At 42.4% G+C, this 26,810-nt stretch overlaps 2 protein-coding genes across 7 annotated transcripts in view; one reads left to right on the forward strand and one right to left on the reverse strand.

The window, feature by feature from the left end:
• The window catches only part of LOC124002670 (CCHC-type zinc finger nucleic acid binding protein-like), a 30,727-nt gene extending 29,747 nt beyond the window's left edge, over window positions 1-980 (reverse strand). The window contains exon 1 of one of the 3 annotated variants that reach the window (XM_046310287.1): window positions 828-980. The gene's annotated coding sequence lies outside the window, so the exon portion shown is untranslated. The remainder of the gene's footprint in view (window positions 1-827) is intronic. The other 2 variants (XM_046310289.1, XM_046310288.1) reach the window with 2 other exon arrangements.
• A 102-nt stretch (window positions 981-1,082) lies between these two features.
• Window positions 1,083-26,810, forward strand: part of nuf2 (UF2 component of NDC80 kinetochore complex) — a 37,744-nt gene continuing 12,016 nt past the window's right edge. For 2 of the 4 annotated variants that reach the window (XM_046310285.1, XM_046310286.1), the window contains exons 1-5: window positions 7,683-7,890; window positions 8,166-8,293; window positions 8,451-8,525; window positions 15,868-15,944; window positions 20,853-20,914. In XM_046310285.1, coding sequence (XP_046166241.1) covers window positions 8,171-8,293; window positions 8,451-8,525; window positions 15,868-15,944; window positions 20,853-20,914 — 337 coding nt within the window. In that variant the 5' untranslated portion in view covers window positions 7,683-7,890; window positions 8,166-8,170. Of the gene's footprint in view, window positions 1,303-4,316; window positions 4,428-7,682; window positions 7,891-8,165; window positions 8,294-8,450; window positions 8,526-15,867; window positions 15,945-20,852; window positions 20,915-26,810 lie in introns of those variants that run through there. The other 2 variants (XM_046310284.1, XM_046310283.1) reach the window with 2 other exon arrangements.

Below are 26,810 nucleotides of genomic sequence, written 5' to 3' on the forward strand. Positions count from 1 at the left end.
TAATGTCTCATTGCCTTGTTACATATTAATGATTATTAATTATTATTTTTGGGGGGGCCGGGGGTTGTGTTATATTATTTCATTGTTTTCACAGGAATGTCCCTGTATTGTTGTTATTGTCGCGACATTGGCTTGCTCCGCTCATTCCCAGAACACGTCATCGGTCATCTCACGCCGAACTACGCATGTGTAAAGTGTCAAATCAAAGGCACTCTTATATAAAGTTGTTTTTGCCTCAAATGAAAACGTGTCAGTTTGTCACTTTCACGCGGTTGTATTCTTAACATGTTCAACTACATAAGACATTGGCTCGAATCTAGGTTGTGCCTTTATATTTGGGGAAATTTTGAGAAGTGAACAATTCTTCCTTAGTTAAGACTTCACAAATCCCGGCCTGCTTGGCAAGCGTTGCCGTAAAGTCTCGCGATGTTACATGGTGTTTAGAAACTGTCTTTGATACCACTGCATCTATCTGCGCTAGCTAACTAGGTAAACAACACCAAAACAAAGACTATATGCGTTTTATAAAATAATTTCAAATTGTGAGTTCAATATATTCAATTTGTTGATTTCTGTCGAGACAAAGTCTGGATCTGGAAAAATAAATAATTAAACTCTGCACCTTTCCCGCGCGCAGTAGACCAAAGTGCGTTGTTAGAAAATGTATTGAACGTTAGCTAGCTAGCCAAGGAACAACAACAGCTCGCCTTGCATTCATTAACATTTCGGTCGTACTTTAGACACACTGCGAATCTTTACGACACATGTGAAGTATTTAAACATATCTTCCACGGGTTATATTTTATTCCTTTATTACAGCCACTCACCTCAGACGGCGCCTGGTTGTTGTCGGTCTGTCCTCTGCGCCACACGCGGTTTGCACACGGTCGGCTACTTCGGTCCTGTCCTTCTCTCCTCCACATGGGCGCTGCTTTTGCACACGGTCCGCTACTTCGGTCCTGTCCTTCTCTCCTCCACATGGGCGCTGCTTTTGCACACGGTCCGCTACTTCGGTCCTGTCCTTCTCTCCTCCACATGGGCGCTGCTTTTGCACACGGCTCTGCTCTGGTTTTCAAACAGACCGTTACATTAAGTCGGCTCCCCATACTAGGCCTTTGTGTTTATACTGCATGTATCTGTTGGAAGGAGCCTTGTTAAACCGTCACGCCATGTACAGTAAAAAAGAAAAGAGAACCGAAGAAAAGGGATGAAACACAATCCATGGAGTGAGGAGAAAATGAGAGGTGCTCTGAAAGAGTAGTCAGGACATGTACCCAGACTCCGGGAGCTGGCATACCTCTGGTAAAAATAGCTTTCTCCCTGCAATTAGGGTTAAGTGCCTTGCTCAAGGGCCCCCAACACACACGCTTTTACTCTCTGTTTATTATCTATGCATAGTCACTTTAACTCCTACATGTACATATTACCTCAATTACCTCGACTAACCTGTGCCCCCATACATTGACTTTGTACCGGTACCCCCTGTATATAGCCTCACTATTTTACATTACATTACATTTAAGTCATTTAGCAGACGCTCTTATCCAGAGCGACTTACAAATTGGTGCATTCACCTTATGACATCCAGTGGAACAGTCACTTTACAATAGTGCATCTAAATCTTAAAGGGGGGGGGGGGTGAGAAGGATTACTTATCCTATCCTAGGTATTCCTTAAAGAGGTGGGGTTTCAGGTGTCTCCGGAAGGTGGTGATTGACTCCGCTGTCCTGGCGTCGTGAGGGAGTTTGTTCCACCATTGGGGGGCCAGAGCAGCGAACAGTTTAGACTGGGCTGAGCGGGAACTGTACTTCCTCAGTGGTAGGGAGGCGAGCAGGCCAGAGGTGGATGAACGCAGTGCCCTTGTTTGGGTGTAGGGCCTGATCAGAGCCTGGAGGTACTGAGGTGCCGTTCCCCTCACAGCTCCGTAGGCAAGCACCATGGTCTTGTAGCGGATGCGAGCTTCAACTGGAAGCCAGTGGAGAGAGCGGAGGAGCGGGGTGACGTGAGAGAACTTGGGAAGGTTGAACACTAGACGGGCTGCGGCGTTCTGGATGAGTTGTAGGGGTTTAATGGCACAGGCAGGGAGCCCAGCCAACAGCTAGTTGCAGTAATCCAGACGGGAGATGACAAGTGCCTGGATTAGGACCTGCGCCTAACAATGCAGTTTCTTAAAACTGCATTGTTGGATAAGGGTTGTAAAGTAAGCTTTCTCTGTGAGGTCACCTGTTGTATTCGGCGCATGTGACAAATACAATTTGATTTGATTTGGACTGACAGCAGCCACGTCTTCAACATGGAGTTCCTCCGCTTGATGAAGAAGCACAATGTCCATGTCATGTCCTCCCTTCCGCCACATACCCCCACCACCCAGACCACCGACAAGGCCGTCTTCAGGACACTGGAGTAACGTAGTTTCTCTAGGGCTCCCTGCAAGGTCGGCGTTCACGCCCAATTTATTAATCAAATGTGTTAGCCACTCACAAAGTATAATACCGATCGCTGTCGATAGTGCTGAAATATCAAACCTTTGATAGAGGTTTTATGGTGCCAGGGCATAGTTTAGCTTTAGCTAATGGATAAATGTTTATTGGTAGGCCTATTTGGTCGTCTTTTTCTCAGGAAAGCCTAACATTTCAAATCAAATTTTATTGGTCACATACACATGGTTAGCAGATGTTATTGCGAGTGTAGCGAAATGCTTGTGCTTCTAGTTCCGACAGTGTGGTAGTATCTAACAAGTAATCTCACAATTCCACAACAACAACCTAATACACACAAATCTAAAGGGATGTAATAAGAATATATACATATACATGCATGGATGACCGAGTAGCATAGGCCAGATGCAATAGATGGTATAAAATACAGTATATACATATGAGATGAGTAATGCAAGATATGTAAACATTATTAAAGTGGCATTATTAAAGTGAGTAGTGATCCATTTATTAAAGTGGCCAATGATTTCTAGTCTGTATGTAGGCAGCAGCATCTCTGTGTTTGTGATGGCTGTTTAACAGTCTGATGGCCTTGAGATAGAAGCTGTTTTTCAGTCTCTCGGTCCCAGCTTTGATGCACCTGTACTGACCTCACCTTCTGGATGATAGCGGGGTGAACAGGCAGTGGTTCGGATGGTTGATGTCCTTGATGATCTTTTTGGCCTTCCTGTAACATCGGGTGGTGTAGGTGTCCTGGAGGGCAGGTAGTTTGCCCCCGGTGATGCGTTGTGCAGATCGCACCACCCGGGAGAGCCTTGCGGTTGAGGGAGGAGCAGTTGCTGTACCAGACGGTGATACAGCCCAACAGGATGTGATACACGTACCCTTGTGGGGCCCCAGTGTTGAGGATCAGCAAAGTGGAGGTGTTGTTTCCTACCTTCACCACCTGGGGCTGCCCATCAGGAAGTCCAGGACCCAGTTGCACAGGGCTCTGACCCAAGGCCTCAAGCTTAATGATCAGCTTGGAGGGTACTATGGTGTTGACTGCTGATCTATAGTCAATCAAATGTGTGTTTGGCACCACCAAATTTTGGTAAATCTTTCAAATTGCAGGTATACACCAGTCAAATCAGTGCTGTGTGTCTCAAGGATAATTTATTTTTTACTCAAATAGGCAAATCAGTTAAGAACAAATTCTTATTTTCAATGACGGCCTAGGAACAGTGGGGCCTGTTCAGGGGCAGAACAACAGATTTGTACCTTGTCAGCTCAGGGGTTTGAACTTGCAACCTTCCAGTTACTAGTCCAACGCTCTAACCACTAGGCTACCCTGCCGCCCCAGAATGATGACAATGTTGAGTGTCCAGTCAGTTTCTTCTCCCGGAAATGTAATAAGTATCATTAAAACTATTCTGTAATTGAAGGGGGGCTTTAGGTCTCATTTGGACTTTACAGCACTTCGAAGTCGATGTTGGTTCTGGTTTGACCCCTTTAACTGTGTTCACTGACCACAACTTACTTATTTGCAAAATCCCAACCAGCGCCTGATGCGTTGGGCTTTGTTCTTGCAACCATTCAACCTTGATATTAGACACATTAGTGGTAAGGATAATATCATTCCGGAGACACCTGAAACCCCACCTCTTTAAGGAATACCTAGGATAGGATAAGTAATCCTTCTCACCCCCCCCCCCTTTAAGATTTAGATGCACTATTGTAAAGTGACTGTTCCACTGGATGTCATAAGGTGAATGCACCAATTTGTAAGTCGCTCTGGATAAGAGCGTCTGCTAAATGACTTAAATGTAAATGTAAATTCCTGATGCTCTGTGTGCTCCTTTAACCTAGTTTGTATCTTCTCTCTGCTGACCCCTACAGGCTGTCTGCGCCTGTTTCCTCTTAAATTGCTCCCCAGGTACCAGGGCTGCCGAGTTTGAGGGGCGCACAGTCAGCTGGGGGACACGGGGCTACTGCTAGGAGCCGGGACTGGTATCCTTTTTTCTTTTTGGGGAACTTTTGATTGTTTTAAATATGTTGGGCTGAAATTTGGGTTGAGGGTGGGACCCTCATTTTAAGGAGGGGGGTGTCACAGGAACCCAGGAACCTAGGAAGAAACCTAGAGAGGAACCAGGCTCTGAGGGATGGCAAGTCCTCTTCTGGCTGTGCCGAGTGGAGATTATAACAGTACACGGCCAATATGTTCAAACGTTCATAGATAATAAGAAATAATCACAGTAGTTGTAGAGGTTGCAACAGGTCAGCACCTCAGGAGTAAATGTCAGTTGGCTTTTCATAGCCAAGCATTCAGACTTACAGACAGCAGGTGCGGTAGAGAGAGTCGAAAAACAGCAGGTCCGGGACAAGGTCAGGGTTCCATAGCTGCAGGCAGAACAGTTGAAACTGGAGAAGCAGCATGGCCATGTGGACTGGGGACAACAAGGAGTCATCAGGTCAGGTTGTCCTGAGGCATGGTCCCGGGGCTCAGGTCCTTCGGGAGGGGAGGTAGAGAAAGAGAATTAGAGGGAGCATACTTGCATCGGTTTGATTTGAAGGAGAGATTGAATATATCTGTAAACACACCAGTCAGCTGGCCTGCGCATGCTCTGTGGACGCGGCTTGAGATGCTGTCTGGGCCACGGAGAAGGAGAGCCCACAGTCCTTGGTAGCTGGCCGTGTCGGTGGCACTGCGTTATCCTCAAAGTGGGCGAAGAAGGTGTTTAGCTTGTCTGGAAGAAAGATGTCTGTCTGCAATGTGGCTGGTTTTCCTTTTGTATTCTATGATTGTAGACCCTGCCACATACGTCTCTTGTCTGAGCCGTTGAATTGCGACTCCACTTTGTCTCTATACTGATGTTTTACCCGTTTGATTGCTTTACGGAGGGAATAACTACACTGTTTGTATTCTGCCATATACCCAGTCCCCTTGCCTTGGTTAAATGCGGTGGTTCGTGCTTTCAATTTTGCGCGATTGCCGCCATTTATCCATAGTTTCTGGTTATGGTAGGTTTTTATAGTCACAGTGGCACAACATACACTTCCTGATAAACTCACTCACCGTATCAGTATGTTCGTTGATATTATTCTCAGAAGCTACCTGGAACATATCCCTGTCCTCGTGATTAAAACAATCTTGAAGCGGGGATTCTGATTGGTCAGACCAGCGTTTGATAGTCCTGAGCACGGGTACTTCCTGTTTGAGTGTCTGGCTATAGGAAGGGAAGAGCAAAATAGAGTCGTGGTCAGATTTGCCGAAGGGAGGGCTGGGAAGGGCCTTGTAGGCATCCCGGAAGTTGGAGTAGCAATGGTCGAGTGATTTGGCAGCGCGAATACTACAGTCTATGTGTTGATAGAACTTCGGCAGCCTTTTTCTCAATTTTTCTTTATTAAATCCCCAGCTACGATAATTGCGGCCTCGGGATATGTGGTTACCAGTTTGCATAAAGTTCAGTGAAGTTCTTTGAGGGCTGTCATGGTATCGGCTTGAGTGGGGATATACGTGGCCGTGACTATAACCCCCAAAAATTGTCTTGCGAGATAATATGGTCAGCATTTGATTGTGAGATATTCTAGGTCGGGTGAACAGAAGGACTTGAGATCCTGTTTGTTATCAGAACTACACCATGAGTTGTTAATCATGAAACATATACCCCGTTCCTTCTTCATCCCGGAGAGATGTTTATTCCTGTTTGCGCGATGAACTGAGAATGCAGCTGGCTCGACCGGCTCAGACAGTATATCCCAAGAGAGCCATGTTTCCGTGAAACAGAGTATTTTACAATCCCTGATGTCTCTCTGGAAAGAAACCCTCGCCCTGGTTTGTCAACTTTATTATCCAGAGACTGAACATTAGCGAGTAATATACTCGGAAGCGATGGGTGGTGTGTGCGCCTCCTAAGTCCGACCAGAAGACCACTCTGAGTACCTCTCCTTCGCCAACGTTGTCTTGGGTCAGCCTCTGGAATCAGTTCAATTGCCCTGGTGGGTGCGAACAAAGGATCTGCTTCAGGAAAGTTGTATTCCTGGTCGTAGTGAGTTACCGCCGCTCTGATATTCAATAGTTCTTCTCGGCTGTATGTAATAACATAAAACATTTTCTGGTCTAATAATGTAAGAAATAATAAATAAAAAACAAAATACTGCAAAGTTTGCAAAGAGCTAAAAGCAAGGCAACCCTCTCTGAGCCTGGTTTCTTCTAGGTTTCTTCCAATGCAAATAGTCCAGGTAGCCAGAACTGTGCAGGCTTTTTAAATGTTTTTTAGCAAACTGGTAATCTGGCCTTCCTGTTTTTGAGGCTTACATCTTGTGGTAAACCCTCTGTATTTACTCTGGTGAAGTCTTCTCTTGATTGCTGACATTGGGCATTTTGTATACATTTATTTTCATCTGGCCGCTTCTGTGGCGTTTCTTTAAGATGCCGCCAAAGTCGACTGAATTCCGGTAGACAGAAACGGCCGATGTACTTGTGCCGATTCTGGGCCAAGTCCGAAACACGATTCCTGGCAGATTCAATCAGTTCCGGTCCCACGGAAGAGGGCTGCTTCTGGGTCAATTCCTCTTTGCTAGATGGGAACCTTTCGGTTACTAGCCCAACGCTCTAACCACTAGGCTACGTTGGCCATGCTGATACCGTTTCACAATGCAACCCCTCCCCGTTTTCCAACTTGTCAATCAGTACAGCACCGATTCCGTTCAACTGAATTCCAGAATGTTAAAACATACCCAACATACCCAGGCCAAGTAGCCCACATCCTCTGAAGTGTCTGGCTGGCTAGCCCTGACTTCTCCATACACTGACTACGCTACATGTAACCCAGTTTTTCCATCCTTATAAGTACTTTGTTTACTTTTCTGCTTGTAACATGCTCTTGACGTGGAGTTCTCTGGGGCAGCTAGCTAACCAGATGTAGATTGGGACTGCATGTTCTAAATGAGTTGGTTATCGTTAACTTTCCAAAAAGTCTTAAAAATTAACGAAAACTGAAAGGGTTTTTGATCATCATTTAAGGTTAGGCTAATTTATTTTAACTAGGCAAGTCAGTTAAGAACAAATTCTTATTTATAATGGCAACCTATCAGGGTACAGTGGGTTAACTGCCTTGTTCAGGGGCAGAACAAAATATTTTTATCTTGTTAGCTCAGGATTTGATCCAGCAACCTTTTGGTTACTGGGCCCAATGCTCTAACCACTAGGCTACCTGCCACCAAGTGTTTGCAGTGTGGTTAAGGTTAGGTTGAAAATTAGATTTAAGAAGATAAACTACAGAAATGGCCGTGGTTTATGACTTTGCGACTGTTTAAACCAGTGACGACCCCAAACCATGCGGTGGCGCACCAATCATCAACCGGAGAATTCGAAAAACACGGAAGTTACCTCGAAAGCGCCAAAAATCGAAACACCAGACGTGAAATAGTTAGCTACTTGTTTGCTCTGTAGTCAACAACACAATATCAGGTAATCAAACTACTCATTGCAAAGTCGTTATACTAAGAATCACTGTTTGAATAATCTAGCTTTAAACATTTATAACGATTATGTGTGTCAGAGCAAAGCAAGCGAGGTAGCCAAGTTAGCTAACGTTAAATCGTGAATGTTAGCTCGTTAACGTTAAAGCAGAGTTCAAATGTACTGATATGAGAAATGGTAGTGTACCGTAGCCAAATACCCAAGTAAAACCATTGATCTGAATTCGAATTGTTTATTGATTCCGTTTTTTATTTTATTCATAGGAACAATGACGGAGAACACTTTCCCCGTGTATAAAGTGGACGCCATCGTAACCTTTTTCCGCACTGAGGTCCTTACCGGGCAGGAGGCAAAACATTTCACTAAGAACGACCTTGCCCCGAGCCCAAAGGTAATACACGTTTTTAAATTAGCGTGAATATGACTGCATGAGTTCTCCAATAACACACACAGAGGTTGTATTGTGTATATGACTCAAATGAAAGTTATAATTTATTTGCAGCTGCCAATGTTGGTAGTGTAATACAATGTTGTTGTCCCCATTGTAGCCGGATGCAGTACAGAGACTGTACATGAGAATACTGCAACTCCTGTACCGCTTCAAGCCTGAGTGTCATTACATGGTATGTACACTTAAACTACAAATAATATTTTATTGGTCACATACACATGTTTAGCTTATTGTGGATGTAGCTAAATGCTTGTACAAATATGGTTATATTACTTTTAATCAATTCAATATGCACTACTGTATAAAAGTTTGGGGTCACTTAGAAATGTCCTTGTTGAAAGAAAGGCAAAAAAAATGTCCATTAAAATAACACCAGATTGATCAGAAATACAGTGTAGATGTTGTAAATGAGCTGGAAAATAGCTGGAAACGGTTGGTTTTTAATGGAATATCTACATAGGCGTACAGATGCTCATTATCAGCAACAATCACTCCAGTGTTCCAATGGCACGTTGTGTTGGCTAATCCAAATGTATCATTTTAAAAGGCTAAGTGATCATTAGAAAACCCTTTTGCAATTATGTTAGCACAGCTGAAAACTGTTCGGATTAAAGAAGCAATAAAACTGTCCTTCTTTAGACTAGTTCAGTACCTGGTATCTGGAGCGTCAGCATTTGTGGATTTGATTACAGTCTCAAAATGGCCAGAAACAAAGAACTTTCTTCTGAAATTCATCAGTCTGTTATTGTTCTGAGAAATTATGACTTTTCCATGTGAGAAATTGCCAAGAAACTTAAGATCTCGTACAATGCTACTACTCCTAACCAGAATAGAAAGAGGAGTGGGAGGTCCCGGTGCACAACTGAGCAAGAGGACAAGTACATTAGAGTGTCTAGTTTGAGAAACAGACGCCTCACAAGTCCTCAACTGTCAGCTTCATTAAATAGTACCTGCAAAACACCAGTCTCAATGTCAACAGTGAAGCGGCGACTCCGGGACGCTGGCCTTCTAGGCAGAGTTCCTCTGTCCAGTGTGTTTTTTTGCCCATCTTAATCTTTTTCCTTGCAACTCAACTTGTGCACAAGTTTCAGCCTGCTGACAGAGGCAACTAGGTTTTTGCAAAAATGGCCTGGTACTGGTTGAAATTCATGATGGTGTTGACCTTAAAGGCCCAGTGCGATTAAAACCTTGATTTTTTTCAATGCCCCCCACTCAGGCTCCCGGGGGGCGCTGCGGTCTAAGGCAGTGAGTCTCAGTGCAAGAGGTGTCACTATAGTAACTGGTTCGAATCCAGGTTGTCACATCCGGCGCACAATTGTCCCAGAGTCTTCCGGGTTTTTCCCGGGGTAGGCCGTCATTGTAAATCGATTTTCTTAACTGACTTACCTAGTTAAATAAATGTTCTATATATATACGTACTGTATTTACTGAACAAAAATTTAAACTCAACATGTAAAGATTTTAAGGCGTTGCAGCTCATATCAGTCAATTGAAATAACTTAATCCCTAATCTATGTATTTCATATGACTGGGCAGGGGCGCACAGCCTTGGGAGACCATAGGCCCACTCACTGGGGAGCCAGGCCCAGCCAATCAGAATGAGCCCCCCAATTTTTTTTAAATTACAGACAGAATTACTCCTCAGTTTCATCAGCTGTCCGTTGGCTGGTCTCAGACGATCCCGCAGGTGAAGAAGCTGAATGTGGAGGTCCTGGGCTGGCGTGTTTTCACGTGGACTGCAGTAGTGAGGCCAGTTGGACGTACTGCTAAATTCTCTAAAAGGAATTTGGAGGCGTCTTGTGGCAGAGAAATTAACATTACATTCTCTGGCAACAGCTCTGGTGGACAGTCCTGCAGTCAAAGTGCCAATTGCACGCTCCCTCAACTTGAGACATCTGTGGCATTGTGTTGTGTGAAAACTGCACATTTTAGAGTGACCTTATATTGTCCCCGGCACAATGTGCACCTGTGTAATGATCATGCTGTTTAATCAGGTTCTTGATATGCCACACCTGTCAGGTGGATGGATTATCTTGGCAGAGGAGAAATGCTCACTAACAGGGATGTAAACCAAATTTGAGAGAAATAAGCTTTTTGTGCGTATGGAACATTTCTGGGATCTTTTAATTCAGCTCATGAAACATGGGACCAACACTTTACATGTTGCGTTTTATATTTTTGTTCGGTATAGTTAAATGTAGGGATGCACGGATATGACACTTTTGGCCGATACCGATCTAAGGCACTGCATCTCAGTGCAAGAGGCGTCACTACAGTCCCTGTTTCGAGTCCAGGCTGTCATTGTAAATAAGAATATGTTCTTAACCGACATGCCTAGTTAAAGGTTACACACACACACAACCATACTGACCAAAAAGTTATTTTGTTGGCTTTTATGTATGTCCCCATTACCAGTAAAACATAATCAAAACCTAATTCTTTCACTTGCTGTTTCGTTGTTCATTTGTTCAGTCGTTTCATTCTCAACCAGGACTTCTATGGAACGCTGTCTGGGTCTTTGCGTGTCAAAAAAGATACACGTCAAATAACACTTTGACCAATCTGGACTGCACGTCACGTAATTTAATGGGGCACTGCATTTTTTACATAGGAAATACGAGTGACAGTGTAATAACTATGTCACAATGATTCATCTACACGTATGCTATGATGCTGGTACATTTGTTTTGTGCACCTACAGTGCTGGTCATAAAGAAAAAGCTATCTAGCTCATGGATGCAAACAATGTTCTTCCCCAAAAACATAGCAAAACGACATCTGTTTCAGTAGCATAGCTAGGTGTCATCTAAAATAGCCCTAATTTATAAGACAGTTCTTATTTGATGAATGCTGGTCAGACCCATCTATGTGAAGCTTGCCACAATAAGGATTAGCCACAATAGTGGACTTTGCGGTTAGCCTTCAAAATAAAGGTATGGCATAATTATACTAAACTCAGCAAAAAAGAAAGTCCTCTCACTGTCAACTGCGTTTATTTTCAGCAAACTTAACATGTGTAAATATTTGTATGAATATAACAAAATTCAACAACTTAGACATAAACTGAACAAGTTTCACAGACGTGACTAACAGAAATGGAATAATGTGTCCCTGAACAAAGGAGGGGTCAAAAGTAACAGTCAGTATCTGGTGTGGCCACCAGCTGCATTAAGTACTGCAGTGCATCTCCTCCTCATGGACTGCACCAGATTTGCCAGTTCTTGCTGTGTGATGGCACCCCACTCTTCCACCAAGGCACCTGCAAGTTCCCGGACATTTCTGGGTGGAATGGCCCTAGCCCTCACCCTCCAATCCAACAGGTCCCAGACGTGCTCAATGGGATTAGCCGCAGTTCATGAATGCATACAACTATTTTTAGTCTGCTGTAATAAAGACTATGTATTTCTAACCCCCGTTAGAACAGACTCTTGTACACCTATTTAGTATTGTTTGCACTGGTCCAAATGGTCAGAGAAAATGATATTGTGATCTAACAGAAACTGTTTGGCACATAATACTCACGCAACGCATGCTCCTATACCCTCCTTTGTCTTGATCTCCAGTAGTTTCCACCACTAAGTCAAATGTCTCCCACAGATCTGACTTCCCCTTTCCCTCTTGAGCAACCAGCAAACATTAGCTTGTTTTGAGTTTATTTTTCATGTCCTCCGCATCCATTATGCTGTCGACATTATTTTGTTTGGAGTTTATAACCAGTTTACTGATGTGATTACAATAGACTGTAGGTCAGGCCCTATTGGTCACATGCATGCGATGCTGTTTTTCGTAAACAAATTAGGGATTTTAGTAACTGAACTTTTCAGTCAGAAACTGTTAAGAATCTCAAAGGCTGAAATTGTTGCAGCTTTGGCACGGACAGAGCAATATATACTTCCTGTGCTGTGGTGCCTTTTCTCTACAGTAGGGAGGAGAGCAAGACAACGTGCGCGAGTCACACGGGCACACACACGGGCTCTTCAGTAATTTGTCTTAATGATCTTGTATTGTATTTAATTATTGAAGTGTGCTTAAACCATCAGACAAGCTCAGTGCATATGTAGTTGATTTTATTCAAAGACATAGGGTGTGTCTGTCTTTAAATGGAAAAGTAAGTTTAAACATTTTGACCAATCGATTGGTCAAAAGAGCAGGACGACTCTCGTTCGACCATTATTTATTTGTTGAGGGGACAGCTCTACATATCAGAAAGCCAAACACCCAGGAGTCCAAGTGTGCACTTCACATTTCAATATCATATAATTCCTATCTTGATAGTGTCAACATTTATGATCACTGTTTGATGTACAGTTACAAGATGACATGTCGTCATACCCTGGGTTCTGAACAGAATGAACCTATGTACTTTAAATCTATTGTGAAGAACATTTGCTGCGGAACGCTCACCTGAATGCACTCATCATGATGACTCCTTTCTACACCGTCTGTTTCTCTGAAGTGCCTTGTGAAAGCCTAACAACACTGTAAGATGAGATTTTATAACTTAGCTAGTCATGTTGGCAATAGAACAAGCTTTCAAATGATGCCCACCCGACCCAGAGTGCGATTTATAATGGATTGTTTTTGGATTGTGTAAACATCCTTAACTGTCTGATGGCGGGGATGTAGGGCTGTCCATTAGCTTAGACGAAGGATTTAAAGGATCTGGAAGGATTCTGTATGGAGGAATGGTCTAAGATCCCTCACAATGTCTTCTCCAATCTCATAAATCATTTTAGAAAAAGGCTTTGTCGTTATCCCAGCAAGGTGAGGTATTGTCGTTATCCCAGCAGGGTGTGGTATTGTAGTTATCCCAGCAGGGTGAGGTATTGTCGTTATCCCAGCAGGGTGAGGTATTGTCGTTATCCCAGCAGGGTGAGGTATTGTCGTTATCCCAGCAGGGTGAGGTATTGTAGTTATCCCAGCAGGGTGAGGTAGTCGTTATCCCAGCAGGGTGAGGTATTGTCGTTATCCCAGCAGGGTGAGGTATTGTCGTTATCCCAGCAGGGTGAGGTATTGTCGTTATCCCAGCAGGGTGAGGTATTGTCGTTATCCCAGCAGGGTGAGGTATTGTCGTTATCCCAGCAGGGTGAGGTATTGTCGTTATCCCAGCAGGGTGAGGTATTGTCGTTATCCCAGCAGGGTGAGGTATTGTCGTTATCCCAGCAGGGTGAGGTATTGTCGTTATCCCAGCAGGGAGAGGTATTGTCGTTATCCCAGCAGGGTGAGGTATTGTCGTTATCGTTATCCCAGCAGGGTGAGGTATTGTCGTTATTGTCCCAGCGTTATCCCAGCAGGGTGAGGTATTGTTATCCCGTTATCCCAGCAGGGTGAGGTATTGTCGTTATCCCAGCAGTCGTTATCCCAGCAGGGTGAGGTATTGTCGTTATTTATCCCAGCAGGGTGAGGTATTGTCGTTATCCCAGCAGGGTGAGGTATTGTCGTTATCCCAGCAGGGTGAGGTATTGTTGTTATTGTTGTTCCCAGCAGGGTGAGGTATTGTCGTTATCCCAGCAGGGTGAGGTATTGTCGTTATCCCAGCAGGGTGAGGTATTGAAAAAAGGTGAGTGAATAATTTTGACCCCTATCTTTTTGAGAAAAATATATATTACCTGTTAAACAAGATCTCAGAGTAATTGTATTACTATAATATAATTTCCCCCAAATATTTTCCTACAAAATAACTAATTTTTACTCATCTTTATCAAGGATGTCAATCATTAATACTTTTGGACCCAACTGTATGTGCAGTATATACTGAGCCTTCAGAAAGTATTCACACCCCTTGACTGGTACAGAGCCTTCAGAAGGTATTCACACCCCTTGACTGGTACAGAGCCTTCAGAAAGTATTCACACCCCTTGACTGGTACAGAGCCTTCAGAAGGTATTCACACCCCTTGACTGGTACAGAGCCTTCAGAAGGTATTCACACCCCTTGACTTATTCCACATTTAGTTCTTACTTTTTTTTATTGAATTCAGGCTGTATCTAACCCATCTACAAACAATACTCCATAATGACAAAGTGAAAACATTTTATACATTTTTGCAAATGTATTGAAAACGAAATGCATCCCATTTACATTAGGCCCCTAAGTCCCAGACTCATGTTCACCAGTTGAAACCTTACACTCACTACCTACAGTTAGGAAATGAGTCAATACTTTGCACCTTTGGCAGCGATTACAGCTGTGAGGCTTTCTGGGTAAGTCTCTAAGAGCTTTCCACATCTGGATTGTCCAATATTTGCACATTTATTCTTTATACATTTCTTCAAGCGCTGTCAATTTGTTTGTTGATCATTGCTAGACTGCCATTTTCATGTCTTGCCATTAGATTTCCAAGCAGATTTTAAGTAAAAACTGTAACTAGGCCACTTGGGAACATTCAATGTCATCTTGGAAAGCAACTCCAGTGTATATTTGGCCTTGTGTTTTAGGTCATTGTCCTACTGAAAGGTGAATTTGTCTCTCAGTGAGTGTTGGAAAGCAGACCGAACCAGGTTTTCCTCTAGGATTTTGCCTGTGCTTAGCTATTTTCTGTTTCTTTTTATTCAAAACAAAAAACTCCCTAGTCCTTACTGATGACAAGCATACCCATAACATTATGCAGCCACCACCATGCTTGAAAATATGAAGTGATACTCAGTAATGTGTTGGATTTGCCCCAAATATAACACATGTTTTGGAATATTTTTTATTCTGTACAGGCTTCCTTCTTTTCACTCTGTTATTTAGGTTAGTATTGTGGAGGAGCTAAAATGTTGTTGATCCATCCTCAGTTGTATCCTATCACAGCAATTCAACTCTAACTATTTTAAAGTCCCCATTGGTCTCATGGTGAAATCCCTGAGCGGTTTCCTTCCTCTCTGGCAACTGAGGGATATTCAATGTCTGCTTTTTTTAAATTTTGACCCATTCTTTGAAAGGTATTGGAAATCCTCCCTTGTCTTTGTGATTGAATCGGTTTGAAATTCAGTGCTCGACTGAGGGAACTTACGGATAATTCTATGTGTGGGATACAGAGATGAGGTAGTCATTCAAAAACGTTTTTGCACACAGTGAGTTAATGCAACTTATTACATGACTTGAACTTATTTAGAGGTTGAATACTTATTCACTCACGACATTTCAGCTTTTCATTTTTAATTCATTTGTAACCATTTCTAAAAACTTAAGTCCACTTTGACACGTTCAGGTATTGTGTATATGGCATGACTGAAAGGGACGTCTGCTAAATGGCATATATTATTTATTATTATTATATTATTATTATATTATTATTATATATTATTATTATTATATTATTATTATTATTATTATATATTATATTATTATTATTATTATTATATTATTATTATTATATTATTATTATTATTAAATGTAATCCATTTTAAATTCAGGCTGTATTACAAATGTGGAAAAGTCTAGGCCCGTGAATACTTTCTAAAGGCATTGTATGTATGTATCTGATTAATCCAAGCCCTGTTATTTCTGTCTGATGTGTTTCCCTACAGGTCCCATTCTCTGAAAACATCCAGCACCCCCAGCTCCATGAGTGGCCCACTGCTGTCATGAGTGTCTACCTGAGGATGTGAGTTGTTGTCTACCTGAGGATGTGAACTGCTGCTGTTAATGATATTGTCTACCTGAGGATGTGAGTTGTCTACCTGAGGATGTGAGTTGTCTACCTGAGGATGTGAGTTGTCTACCTGAGGATGTGAGTTGTTGTCTACCTGAGGATGTGAGTTGTTGTCTACCTGAGGATGTGAGTTGTTGTCTACCTGAGGATGTGAGTTGTTGTCTACCTGAGGATGTGAGTTGTTGTCTACCTGAGGATGTGAGTTGTTGTCTACCTGAGGATGTGAGTTGTTGTCTACCTGAGGATGTGAGTTGTTGTCTACCTGAGGATGTGCGTTGTTGTCTACCTGAGGATGTGCGTTGTTGTCTACCTGAGGATGTGAGTTGTTGTCGTCTGCCTGAGATTGCTTTTTACTGATCTGTGAAATTGATTCCACACGGTTAGAAATGTTTTAAGTGTGAATCTGTCAATGTTCTAACTGTGTGGAGTCCGTTTTTTGTATTTATTATGGATCCCTGGTGGATGGCTCGGGGTCATGGAGGTGTGTTTATTATGGATCCCTGGTGGATGGCTCGGGGTCATGGAGGTGTGTTTATTATGGATCCCTGGTGGATGGCTCGGGATCATGGAGGTGTGTTTATTATGGATCCCTGGTGGATGGCTCGGGGTCATGGAGGTGTGTTTATTATGGATCCCCACTAGCTGCTGCTAAGCCAGAAGCTACTCTTTCTGGGGACCAGTAAAAATGAAGGCAGTATAATATACATTATAGTAACACTTTTAAACATTAAAATACACTTTCCAACAGATTTCACAGTACATTAAGTCCTCAGGCACACTATTCTACATTAAGTCCCCAACACACTATCCAGGTGTGTAGGGTGTTTGTTGTGTGTGTTTTGTGTACCTGTGAGTGTGACTTCACAGTCCTTGCTGTTACATTAGGTGTATTTGTATTATTTTTCTCCATATTCTACTTCTTGCATGAGTTACTACTGCTTGCATGAGTTGTAGGGCTCCCGAGTAGCTCAGCGGTGTAAGGCACTGCATCTCAGTGCTACAGGCATCATTACAGACCATGGTTCGATTCCAGGCTGTATCACAATCGGCCATGATTGGGAGTCCTATAGGGCGGGGCACAATTGGCCCAGCGTTGTTAGAGTTTGGCAGGGGGAAGGCAGTCATTGTAAATAAGAATTTGATCTTAATTGACTTGTCTAGTTAAGTAAAATAGAACATTGATGTGGAGTAGAGTTCCATGTAGCCATGGCTCTTTGTCTATGTATTACTGCGCGCCTCTCATAGTCTGTTCTGGACTTGAGATGTGTGAAAAGCTCTCTGGTGGCATTTCAATGTATGGTAGTCCGAGCTGTGTGCTCGTAACTCAGAGCTCTGTGCATTCAACTTGCCAATACTTCTTACATAAAACAAGTAGTGATGAAGTGGCTCACCTCCACTTTGAGCCATGAGAGATTGACATGCATATTATTAATGTTCAATCTCTCATTTGGCTCAAATGCTGCCCTGTTCTGAGCCAACTGCAATTTTCCTAAGTCACTCTTTGTGCCACCGGACCACACGACTGGGCAGTAGACAGGTGCGACTAGGGCCTGTAGGACCTGCCTTGTTGATAGTGCTGTTAAGAAGGCAGAGCAATGCTTTATTATGGACAGATTTCTACCCATCTTAGCTACTGTTACATCAATATGTTTTTACCATAACAGTTTACAATCCAGCGTTATTCCAAGCAGTTTAGTCTCATAATTTCCTCATTATTAATGACAAGATTAAGTGAATGATTTGCCCCAAATACAATGCTTTTAGTGTTTGAAATATTTAGTACTAACTTATTTTTGCCACCCATTCTGAAACTGACTGCATCTTTTTAAGTGTTGCAGTGATTTCACTTGCTGTAGTACCTGACCTGTATAGTGTTGAGTCATCCAGATACATAGACACACAGGCTTTACTCATAGCCAGTGGTAGGTCATTATAAATATTGGAAAAAATAGGGGCCAGTTTGTCCCTGGGGAATGAATTTTTTGTAAACTTAGATTGAAGATTGAGCTGATAGGAGTGGCAATATCGCCTGCAGTAATTTTCCATCCAAGTTGTCATTGTTGATAGACCCCCTTCTTCCACACCCAATTTACATAATTTAAAGTTACAATGCTTGTCTTTCATAATTTGGTCAGTTATACTTGGATGTGTAGGTTTTGCATGTGTTGCTGGAAAGTTATGCCTAAATCTGCTAATCTTGCCAATGAACAAAATCATTAACCCTTAGCCTACAATTTCCTCAGTCAATATTTAGGTCACCACTGGGTATTGCTACAACTGTTTCATTAAAGGTATTATCCAAGTGAGTTTCAGAGAGAGAATATGTATGTCATTTGTTACAAGCAAGTAATTGATTTCATGAACCTTGTTTCTTGGGCTACATATGTTCATGTGGGCTATTTTTAGCACTTTTCTTGATTTGATTTCAATTGTTATATTGTTGTCACACTGTGAATCAATTATACTGTTTTAAAACTTCTTTGGGCTGAGATCCCGATCTAACTTTTGAAGGATCGATATGACAACAGCCAGTGAAAGCTTTTTTGCAGGGCTCCAAATTTAAAACAACAGAAATCCCATAATTAAAATTCCTCAAAACAATTTTTCACACCATTTTAAAGATACACTTCTTGTTAATCCCACCACAGTGTCCGACTTCAAATAGGCTTTACGGCGAAAGCACCACAAACGATTATGTTAAGTCACAGATAAACACAGCCATTTTTCCAGCCAATCCTGAGTCTAAAACCGAAATAAAGAGAGAATTAATCACTAACCTTTGATGATCTTCATCAGATGACACTCATAGGACTTCGTTACACAATACATGTATGTTTTGTTCGATAATGTCAATCATTTATGTCCAAATAGCTTATTACATGGGCTTGCTAAATAAACCCAAACTCATTTGCGCATTCACTAGTTGCAGACACAATGTCAAAAAGTTGTTAAAGTCCGTAGAAACATGTCAAACAAAGTATAGAATCAATCTTTAGGATATTTTTTATCATAAATCTTCAATAAGTTCCAATCTGGGAATTCCTTTGTCTGTAGAATTGCAATCCATTTTCACGTGAACGAGTGTGGCCAGCTCATGGCTCTCTGCCAGACACCTGACTCATTCCCCTCTCATTCGGCACCCCACTTCACAGTAGAAGCATCAAACAAGGTTCTAAAGTCTCTTGACATCTAGTGGAAGCCTTAGGAGGTGTCATGACCAATATCCCACTGTATCTTTAATATGGAATGAGTTGGAAAAACGACCAACCTCAGATTTCTCACTTTCTGGTTGGATTTTTTTCTCAGGTTTTTGTCTGCCATATGAGTTCTGTTATACTCACATACATCATTCAAACGGTTTTAGAAACTTCAGAGTGTTTTCTATCCAAATATACTAATAATATGCATATATTAGCAACTGGGACTGAGTAGCAGGCAGTTTACTCTGGGCAACTTATTCATCCAAGCTACTCAATACTGCCCCCAGCCATAAGAAGTTAACAGTGTGGAGCCAGTTATACTGTTTTAACAGTGTGGAGCCGGTTATACTGTTTTAACAGTGTGAGCCGGTTATACTGTTTTAATAGTGTGGAGCCAGTTATACTGTTTTAACAGTGTGGAGCCAGTTATACTGTTTTAACAGTGTGGAGCCAGTTATACTGTTTTAACAGTGTGGAGCCAGTTATACTGTTTTAACAGTGTGGAGCCGGTTATACTGTTTTAACAGTGTGGAGACGGTTATACTGTTTTAACAGTGTGGAGCCAGTTATACTGTTTTAACAGTGTGGAGCCGGTTATACTGTTTTAACAGTGTGGAGCCAGTTATACTGTTTTAACAGTGTGGAGCCAGTTATACTGTTTTAACAGTGTGGAGCCAGTTATACTGTTTTAACAGTGTGGAGCCGGTTATACTGTTTTAACAGTGTGGAGCCAGTTATACTGTTTTAACAGTGTGGAGCCGGTTATACTGTTTTAACAGTGTGGACCTGAGTTATACTGTTTTAACAGTGTGGCCCCGGTTATACTGTTTTAACATGTGACTCGGTTATACTGTTTTAACAGTGTGGAGCGGTTATACTGTTTTAACAGTGTGGAGCCGGTTATACTGTTTTAACAGTGTGGAGCCGGTTATACTGTTTTAACAGTGTGGAGCCGGTTATACTGTTTTAACAGTGTGGATGCTCCTTATACTGTTTTAACAGTGTTCTGCCGGTTATACTGTTTTAACAGTGTGGGTCGGTTATACTGTTTTAACAGTGTGGAGCCGGTTATACTGTTTTAACAGTGTGGAGCCGGTTATACTGTTTTAACAGTGTGGAGCCGGTTATACTGTTTTAACAGTGTGGAGCCGGTTATACTGTTTTAACAGTGTGGAGACGGTTATACTGTTTTAACAGTGTGGAGACGGTTATACTGTTTTAACAGTTGGAGCGGTTATACTGTTTTAACAGTGTGGAGACGGTTATACTGTTTTAACAGTGTGGAGACGGTTATACTGTTTTAACAGTGTGGAGACGGTTATACTGTTTTAACAGTGTGGATTATACTGTTTTAACAGTGTGGAGCCGGTTATACTGTTTTAACAGTGTGGAGCCGGTTATACTGTTTTAACAGTGTGGAGACGGTTATACTGTTTTAACAGTGTGGAGCCAGTTATACTGTTTTAACAGTGTGGAGACGGTTATACTGTTTTAACAGTGTGGAGCCAGTTATACTGTTTTAACAGTGTGGAGACGGTTATACTGTTTTAACAGTGTGGAGACGGTTATACTGTTTTAACAGTGTGGAGACGGTTATACTGTTTTAACAGTGTGGAGACGGTTATACTGTTTTTCATCCTGTATGTCTCTTCTGTTCCAGGCGTCAGTTCCTGCGGATGTGCTATGTGTATGACTTCTCACTGAACGACCTGCTGGCTCCCAGTGAGTATGAGCTGTCTGAAAGAGCATCTACGCCATTTCTGTCTTTATCTTACTGATGCCAAGATATTGCAGTGCAAGGGTTATTTTCACCATATGACCTAGTAGATATTTGTCTCACATTGAGGATGTCACCTGGCTGCTGTCGGAAACTGAACGTCCATCTTGATCAAGTTCCTGCCCAACTACATTGAATTGCATCAATAAGGGATGTAACGATTCACTAATATGCATTGGTCCCAGGTTCAAATGTTTAAGATATGAGCGTGGAACCCCATACGATCCAAATGTAGCATGCAGGGTTACGAATTGCCGGTTCAGTAAAAAGTTTTGCTCCAATTGCTTTCTTTCTACCTTCCGGAAAATACCTCGGCGTCCTCTCATGCAGTGTTGAACTAAGCATGTAATTATATTGACAGTTATTGATCTACAAGTCATTTTGCATGCTGAACAACACCAGGCAATATCAGTAGTCAAACTGTGCACAGCTTCGCCCGCTGACCAACAAGAGGTAGGCCTATTCCTGATCTGTCACATCTGCAGGTCACCTTCAACATTCAGATTTTGGTGAAATGGCTTGCGCAAGATTAGGCTTTATTAGTTGAGTGACAATCAAAGTCATTTGCTTTAGTTATTTTTCTTATCAACATTTTTGTTGCTGTTGAAAATGGTGTTTTACCTGAATAAAAGTGCCTCTGCAGTAGCTTGGGCTACAACTCTCACCTGGCTATAGGTAAACTACATTCTGCTCGGGGCTTACATTAGAGTTTATTTTAATTGTTCAGGTTCACTATCAGCAATACTTTTGGTAGTATTGCTCGAAACAATCAGTATACATGGTATTTTAAAAATATTTTTTTTGTAGATGAGCTTTAATATTGCAAATAGATTGTATTTTCATCCATGTAATTGTCTTCATAATTTCCAATCCCCTAGATATACATATTTTTCCCCTTATATATATATATATGTGTGTATATGTATATATGTGTGTGTTTATATGAGAAGAAAAATAAATATATTTTCATTTATTATTTTTCCCTAACCCTACCACCCCCCAAATTGGAGTAAACTAATGAACAACAACACGTAGGCTTCTACTTCCAGCTTATACATTTTACAATAGTTATCTTTAGTTTGTTTTTAATCATTCAGCTACCCCAACCCCTTGCATTCGGAAACTATTCAGACCCCCTTTTCCACATTTTGTTATGTTACAGCCTTATTCTAAAATGGATTAAATAAATGTTGTTCCTACAATACCCCATAATGACAAAGAGAAAACTGGTTTTTAGAAATGTTTCCAAATGTATTAAAAGTAAAAAAACAGATACCGTATTTACATAAGTATTGTAGATGTGGTTGTTACTGACAAGAAGCACATGGCTGAGCTCTTTAATCACCACTTCATTAAGTCAACATTCCTATTTGACTCAGCCATGCCTCCTTGCACGTCCAACATTTCCTCATCTCCCACCCCTTCTAATGTGACTATCCCTGATGCTTCTCCCTCTTTTTCCCCTGCCGAGCTAAAGGTTTCTCCCTGCAGGCAGTCACAGAGTCCGAGGTGCTAAAGGAGCTCCTTAACCTCTTACTCCTACCTGACATGCAGGCGTCCCATCTAGACATCTGGAAATGCAAATGCACTACGCTAAATGCTAATAGCACTCGTTAAAACTCAAACGTTCATTAAAATACACATGCAGGGTATTGAATTAAAGCTACACTCGTTGTGAATCCAGGCAACAAGTCAGATTTTTTAAATGCTTTTCGGGGGAAAGCATGAGAAGCTATTATCTGATAGCATGTAACACCCCAAAAGACCTGCAGGGGACGTAAACAAAATAATTAGCATAGTCGGCGCTACACAAAACGCACAAATAAAATATAAAACATTCATTACCTTTGACCATATTCTTTGTTGGCACTCCTAGATGTCCCATAATCACTATTGGGTCTTTTTTTCGATTAAATCGGTCCATATATAGCCTAGATATCGATCTATGAAGACTGTGTGATCAACAAAAAAAATAGCGTTTTATAACGTAACGTCATTTTTTTTTAATTAAAAAAGTCGACGATAAACTTTCACAAAACACTTCAAAATACTTTTGTAATGCAACTTTAGGTATTAGTAAACGTTAATAAGCGATCAAATTGATCACGAGGCGATGTATATTCTATAGCTGTACGTCTGGAAATAATGTCCGGGTAAATCTCAACCAAAATATCCGGTCGGAGACCTGAAGAAATGGGCTGTCTATTCTTCGTTTGACCAAGAAACAAAGCCTAGGCAAATGACAAGACTGTTGACATCGTGTGGAAACTGTAGGTATTGCAACCTCGGCCCCATTTAATGTGGTTCGCCTTTATCAATCGGTTGAAGTGGCGCATGGATATATTTTTCCATTTTCAGTGAACAGATTTTCCTGCACTTTTCGATGAAACGCACGTTCTGTTATAGTCACAGCCGTGATTTAACCAGTTTTATAAACGTCTGAGTGTTTTCTATCCACACATACTAATCATATGCATATACTATATTCCTGGCATGAGTAGCAGGGCGCTGAAATGTTGCGCGATTTTTAACAGAATGTTTGAAAAGGTAGAGGGTCGACTTAAGAGGTTAAACTTGACCCCCAAAAAAACATCTAGGTCAGATGGTTTAGACCCTTTCTTCTTGAGTCTTGGTAACGATAGGGGGGCAGCAACCTTATCTCCAACTTTTTAGCCTTTCTCTCCTTTCTGGGGAGGTTCCCATTGCTTAGAAGGCAGCCACAGTTCGTCCTTTATTTAAAGGGGGAGATCAAGCTGATCCTAACTGTTATAGGCCTATTTCTATTATTCCCTGTTTATCAAAGTGTTGGGAAAACTGGTCTAATCAACTGACTGGCTTTCTTGACTATAGTATTCTCTCGGGTATGCAATCTGGTTTCCGCTCACATTATGGATGTGTCATTGCATAAAATAACTCAATGTCACCATTGTGCTGCTATTTTTATTGATTTGGCCATAGCTTTTGATACCGTAGACCATTCCGTTCTTCTGAGTATTGGTGTCTCTGGGGGGGGGGGGGGGGGGGGGTCTTTGGCCTCCAAAACAAATGGTCATGTGGTTTGGTAAAAATAAAGCCCCTCTTCCCACGCGTTATTACTAGCGCTGAGGGTTTAGAGCTTGAGGTAGTCACCTCATACAAGTACTTGGGAGTATGGCTCGATGGTACACTGTCCTTCTCTCAGCACATATCAAAGCTGCAGGCTAAAGTTAAATCTAGACCTGGTTTCCTCTATCGTAATCGCTCCTCCTTCACCCCAGCTGCCAAACTAACCCTGATTCAGATGACCATCCTACCCAGGCTAGAGTACGGAGACATAATTTATAGATCGGCAGGTGAGGGTGCTCTCGAGCGGCTAGATGTTCTTTACCATTTCACCATCAGATTTGTCACCAATGCTCCTTATAAGACACATCACTGCACTCTATACTCCTCATCTCTGTATACCCATTGCAAAACCCACTGGTTGATGCTTATTTATAAAACCCTCTTAGACCTCACTCCCTCCTGAGATATCTACTGCAGCCCTCATCCTTCACATACAATACTCGCTCTGCCAGTCACATCCTGCTAAATGTCCCCAAAGCACACACATCCCTGGGTTGCTCGTTTTTTCAGTTCACTGCAGCTAGCGACTGAACGAGCTGCAACAAACACTAAACTCGACAGTTTTATCTCCATCTCTTCATTTAAAGACTCAATCATGGACTCTTACTGACAGTTGTGGCTGCTTTGTGTGATGTATTGTTGTCTCTACCTTCTAGACCTTTGTGCTGTTGACTGCCCATTTAATGTTTGTACCATTCTTTTTGTGTTGCTGTTATGTTGTGTTGCCTCCATGCTGTGTTTCTGCCTTACTATGTTGTTGTCTTAGTTCTCTCTTTGTGTAGTGTTATGTTTTCTCGTTGTGATGTGTGTTTTGTCCTATATTTGATATTGTGATGATTTATTTTAATCCCAGGCCCCCGTCCCCGCAGGCGGCCTTTTCCCTTTTGGTAGGCCGTCATTGTAAATAATAATTTGTTCCTAACTGACTTGCCAAGTTAAATTGAGCTCAGGTGCATTCTGTTTCTACTGATCATCCTTGAGATGTTTCTACAACTTGATTCACCTGTGGTAAATTCAATTGATTGGACATGATTTGGAAAGGCACACACGTCTATATAAGATCCACAGCATGTCAGAGCAAAAACCAAGCCATGTGGTCGAAGGAATTGTCCGTAGAGCTCAGAGACAGGTTTGTGTCGAGGCACAGATCTGGGGAATGGTACCAAAAAATGCCTGCAGAATTGAAGGTCCCCAAGAACACAGTGGCCTACATCATTCTGCAGAATTGAAGGTCCCCAAGAACACAGTGGCCTCCATCATTCTGCAGAATTGAAGGTGCCCAAGAACACAGTGGCCTCCATCATTCTGCAGCATTGAAGGTCCCCAAGAACACAGTGGCCTCCATCATTCTGCAGAATTGAAGGTGCCCAAGAACACAGTGGCCTCCATCATTCTGCAGAATTGAAGGTGCCCAAGAACACAGTGGCCTCCATCATTCTGCAGAATTGAAGGTGCCCAAGAACACAGTGGCCTCCATCATTCTGCAGAATTGAAGGTGCCCAAGAACACAGTGGCCTCCATCATTCTGCAGAATTGAAGGTGCCCAAGAACACAGTGGCCTCCATCATTCTTCAATGGAAGGTGTTTGGAACCACCAAGACTCTTCCTACAGTGGTGGTGCATGTCAGAGCAAAAAGCAAGCCATGAGGTCGAAGGAATTGTCCATAGAGCTCAGAGACAGTAACTTCTTAAATGGAAGAAGACTCTTCCTAGAGTGGGCTGTCCAGCCAAACTGAGCAACCGTGGGAGAAGGGACGTGGTCAGAGAGGTGACCAAGAACCCAATGGACACTCTGACAGAGCTTCAGAGTTCCTCTGTGGAGATTGGAGAACCATCCAGAAGGACAACCATCTCTGCAGCTCTCCACCAATCAGACCTTTATGGTAGAGTGGCTAGATGGAAGCCACCCCTCAGTAAAAGGCACATGGCAGCCCACTTGGAGTGTGCCAATAGGCACCTAAAGACTCAGACCATAAGAAACAAGATTCTCTGGTCTGATGAAACCAAGATGGAACTCTTTTGCCTGAATGCCAAGCATCTCGTCTGGAGGAAACCTGCCACCATCCCTACTGTGAAGCACGGTGGTGGAAGCATCATGCTGTGGGATGTTTTTCAGCGGCAGGGACTGGGAAACTAGTCAGGATCGAGGCAAAGATGAACGGAGCAAAGTACAGAGATCCTTGATGAAAACCTGCTCCAGAGCGCTCAAACAGGACAATGAGCCGAAGCACACAGCCAAGACAATGCAGGAGTGGCTTCAGGACCAGTCTCGTAATGTCCTCGAGTGGCCCAGCCAGAGCTCAGACTTGAACCCAATCGAACATCTCTGTAGAGACCTGAAAATAGCTGTGCAGCAACGCTCCCCATCCAACCTGACAGAGCTTGAGAAGATCTTCAGAGAAGAATGGGAGAAACTCCCCAGATACAGGTGTGCCAAGCTTGTAGCGTCATACCCTAGAAGACTCGAGGCGATACATCATGCAAAGCAGCCACAACCGTCAGTAAGACTGTCCATGATTGAGTCTTTGAATGAAGAGATGGAGATAAAACTGTCCAGTTTGAGTGTTTGTTGCAGCTCGTTCCAGTCGCTAGCTGCAGCGAACTGAAAAGAGGAGTGACCCAGGGATGTGTGTGCTTTGGGGACCTTTAACAGAATGTGACTGGCAGAACGGGTGTTGTTTGTGGAGGTTGAGGGCTGCAGTAAACATCTCTTATTGGGGGAGAGTGTGACTGAGC

The sequence above is a fragment of the Oncorhynchus gorbuscha genome, linkage group LG18 (genome assembly GCF_021184085.1).
Source record: "Oncorhynchus gorbuscha isolate QuinsamMale2020 ecotype Even-year linkage group LG18, OgorEven_v1.0, whole genome shotgun sequence".
In the NCBI taxonomy this organism is placed as follows: domain Eukaryota; kingdom Metazoa; phylum Chordata; class Actinopteri; order Salmoniformes; family Salmonidae; genus Oncorhynchus; species Oncorhynchus gorbuscha.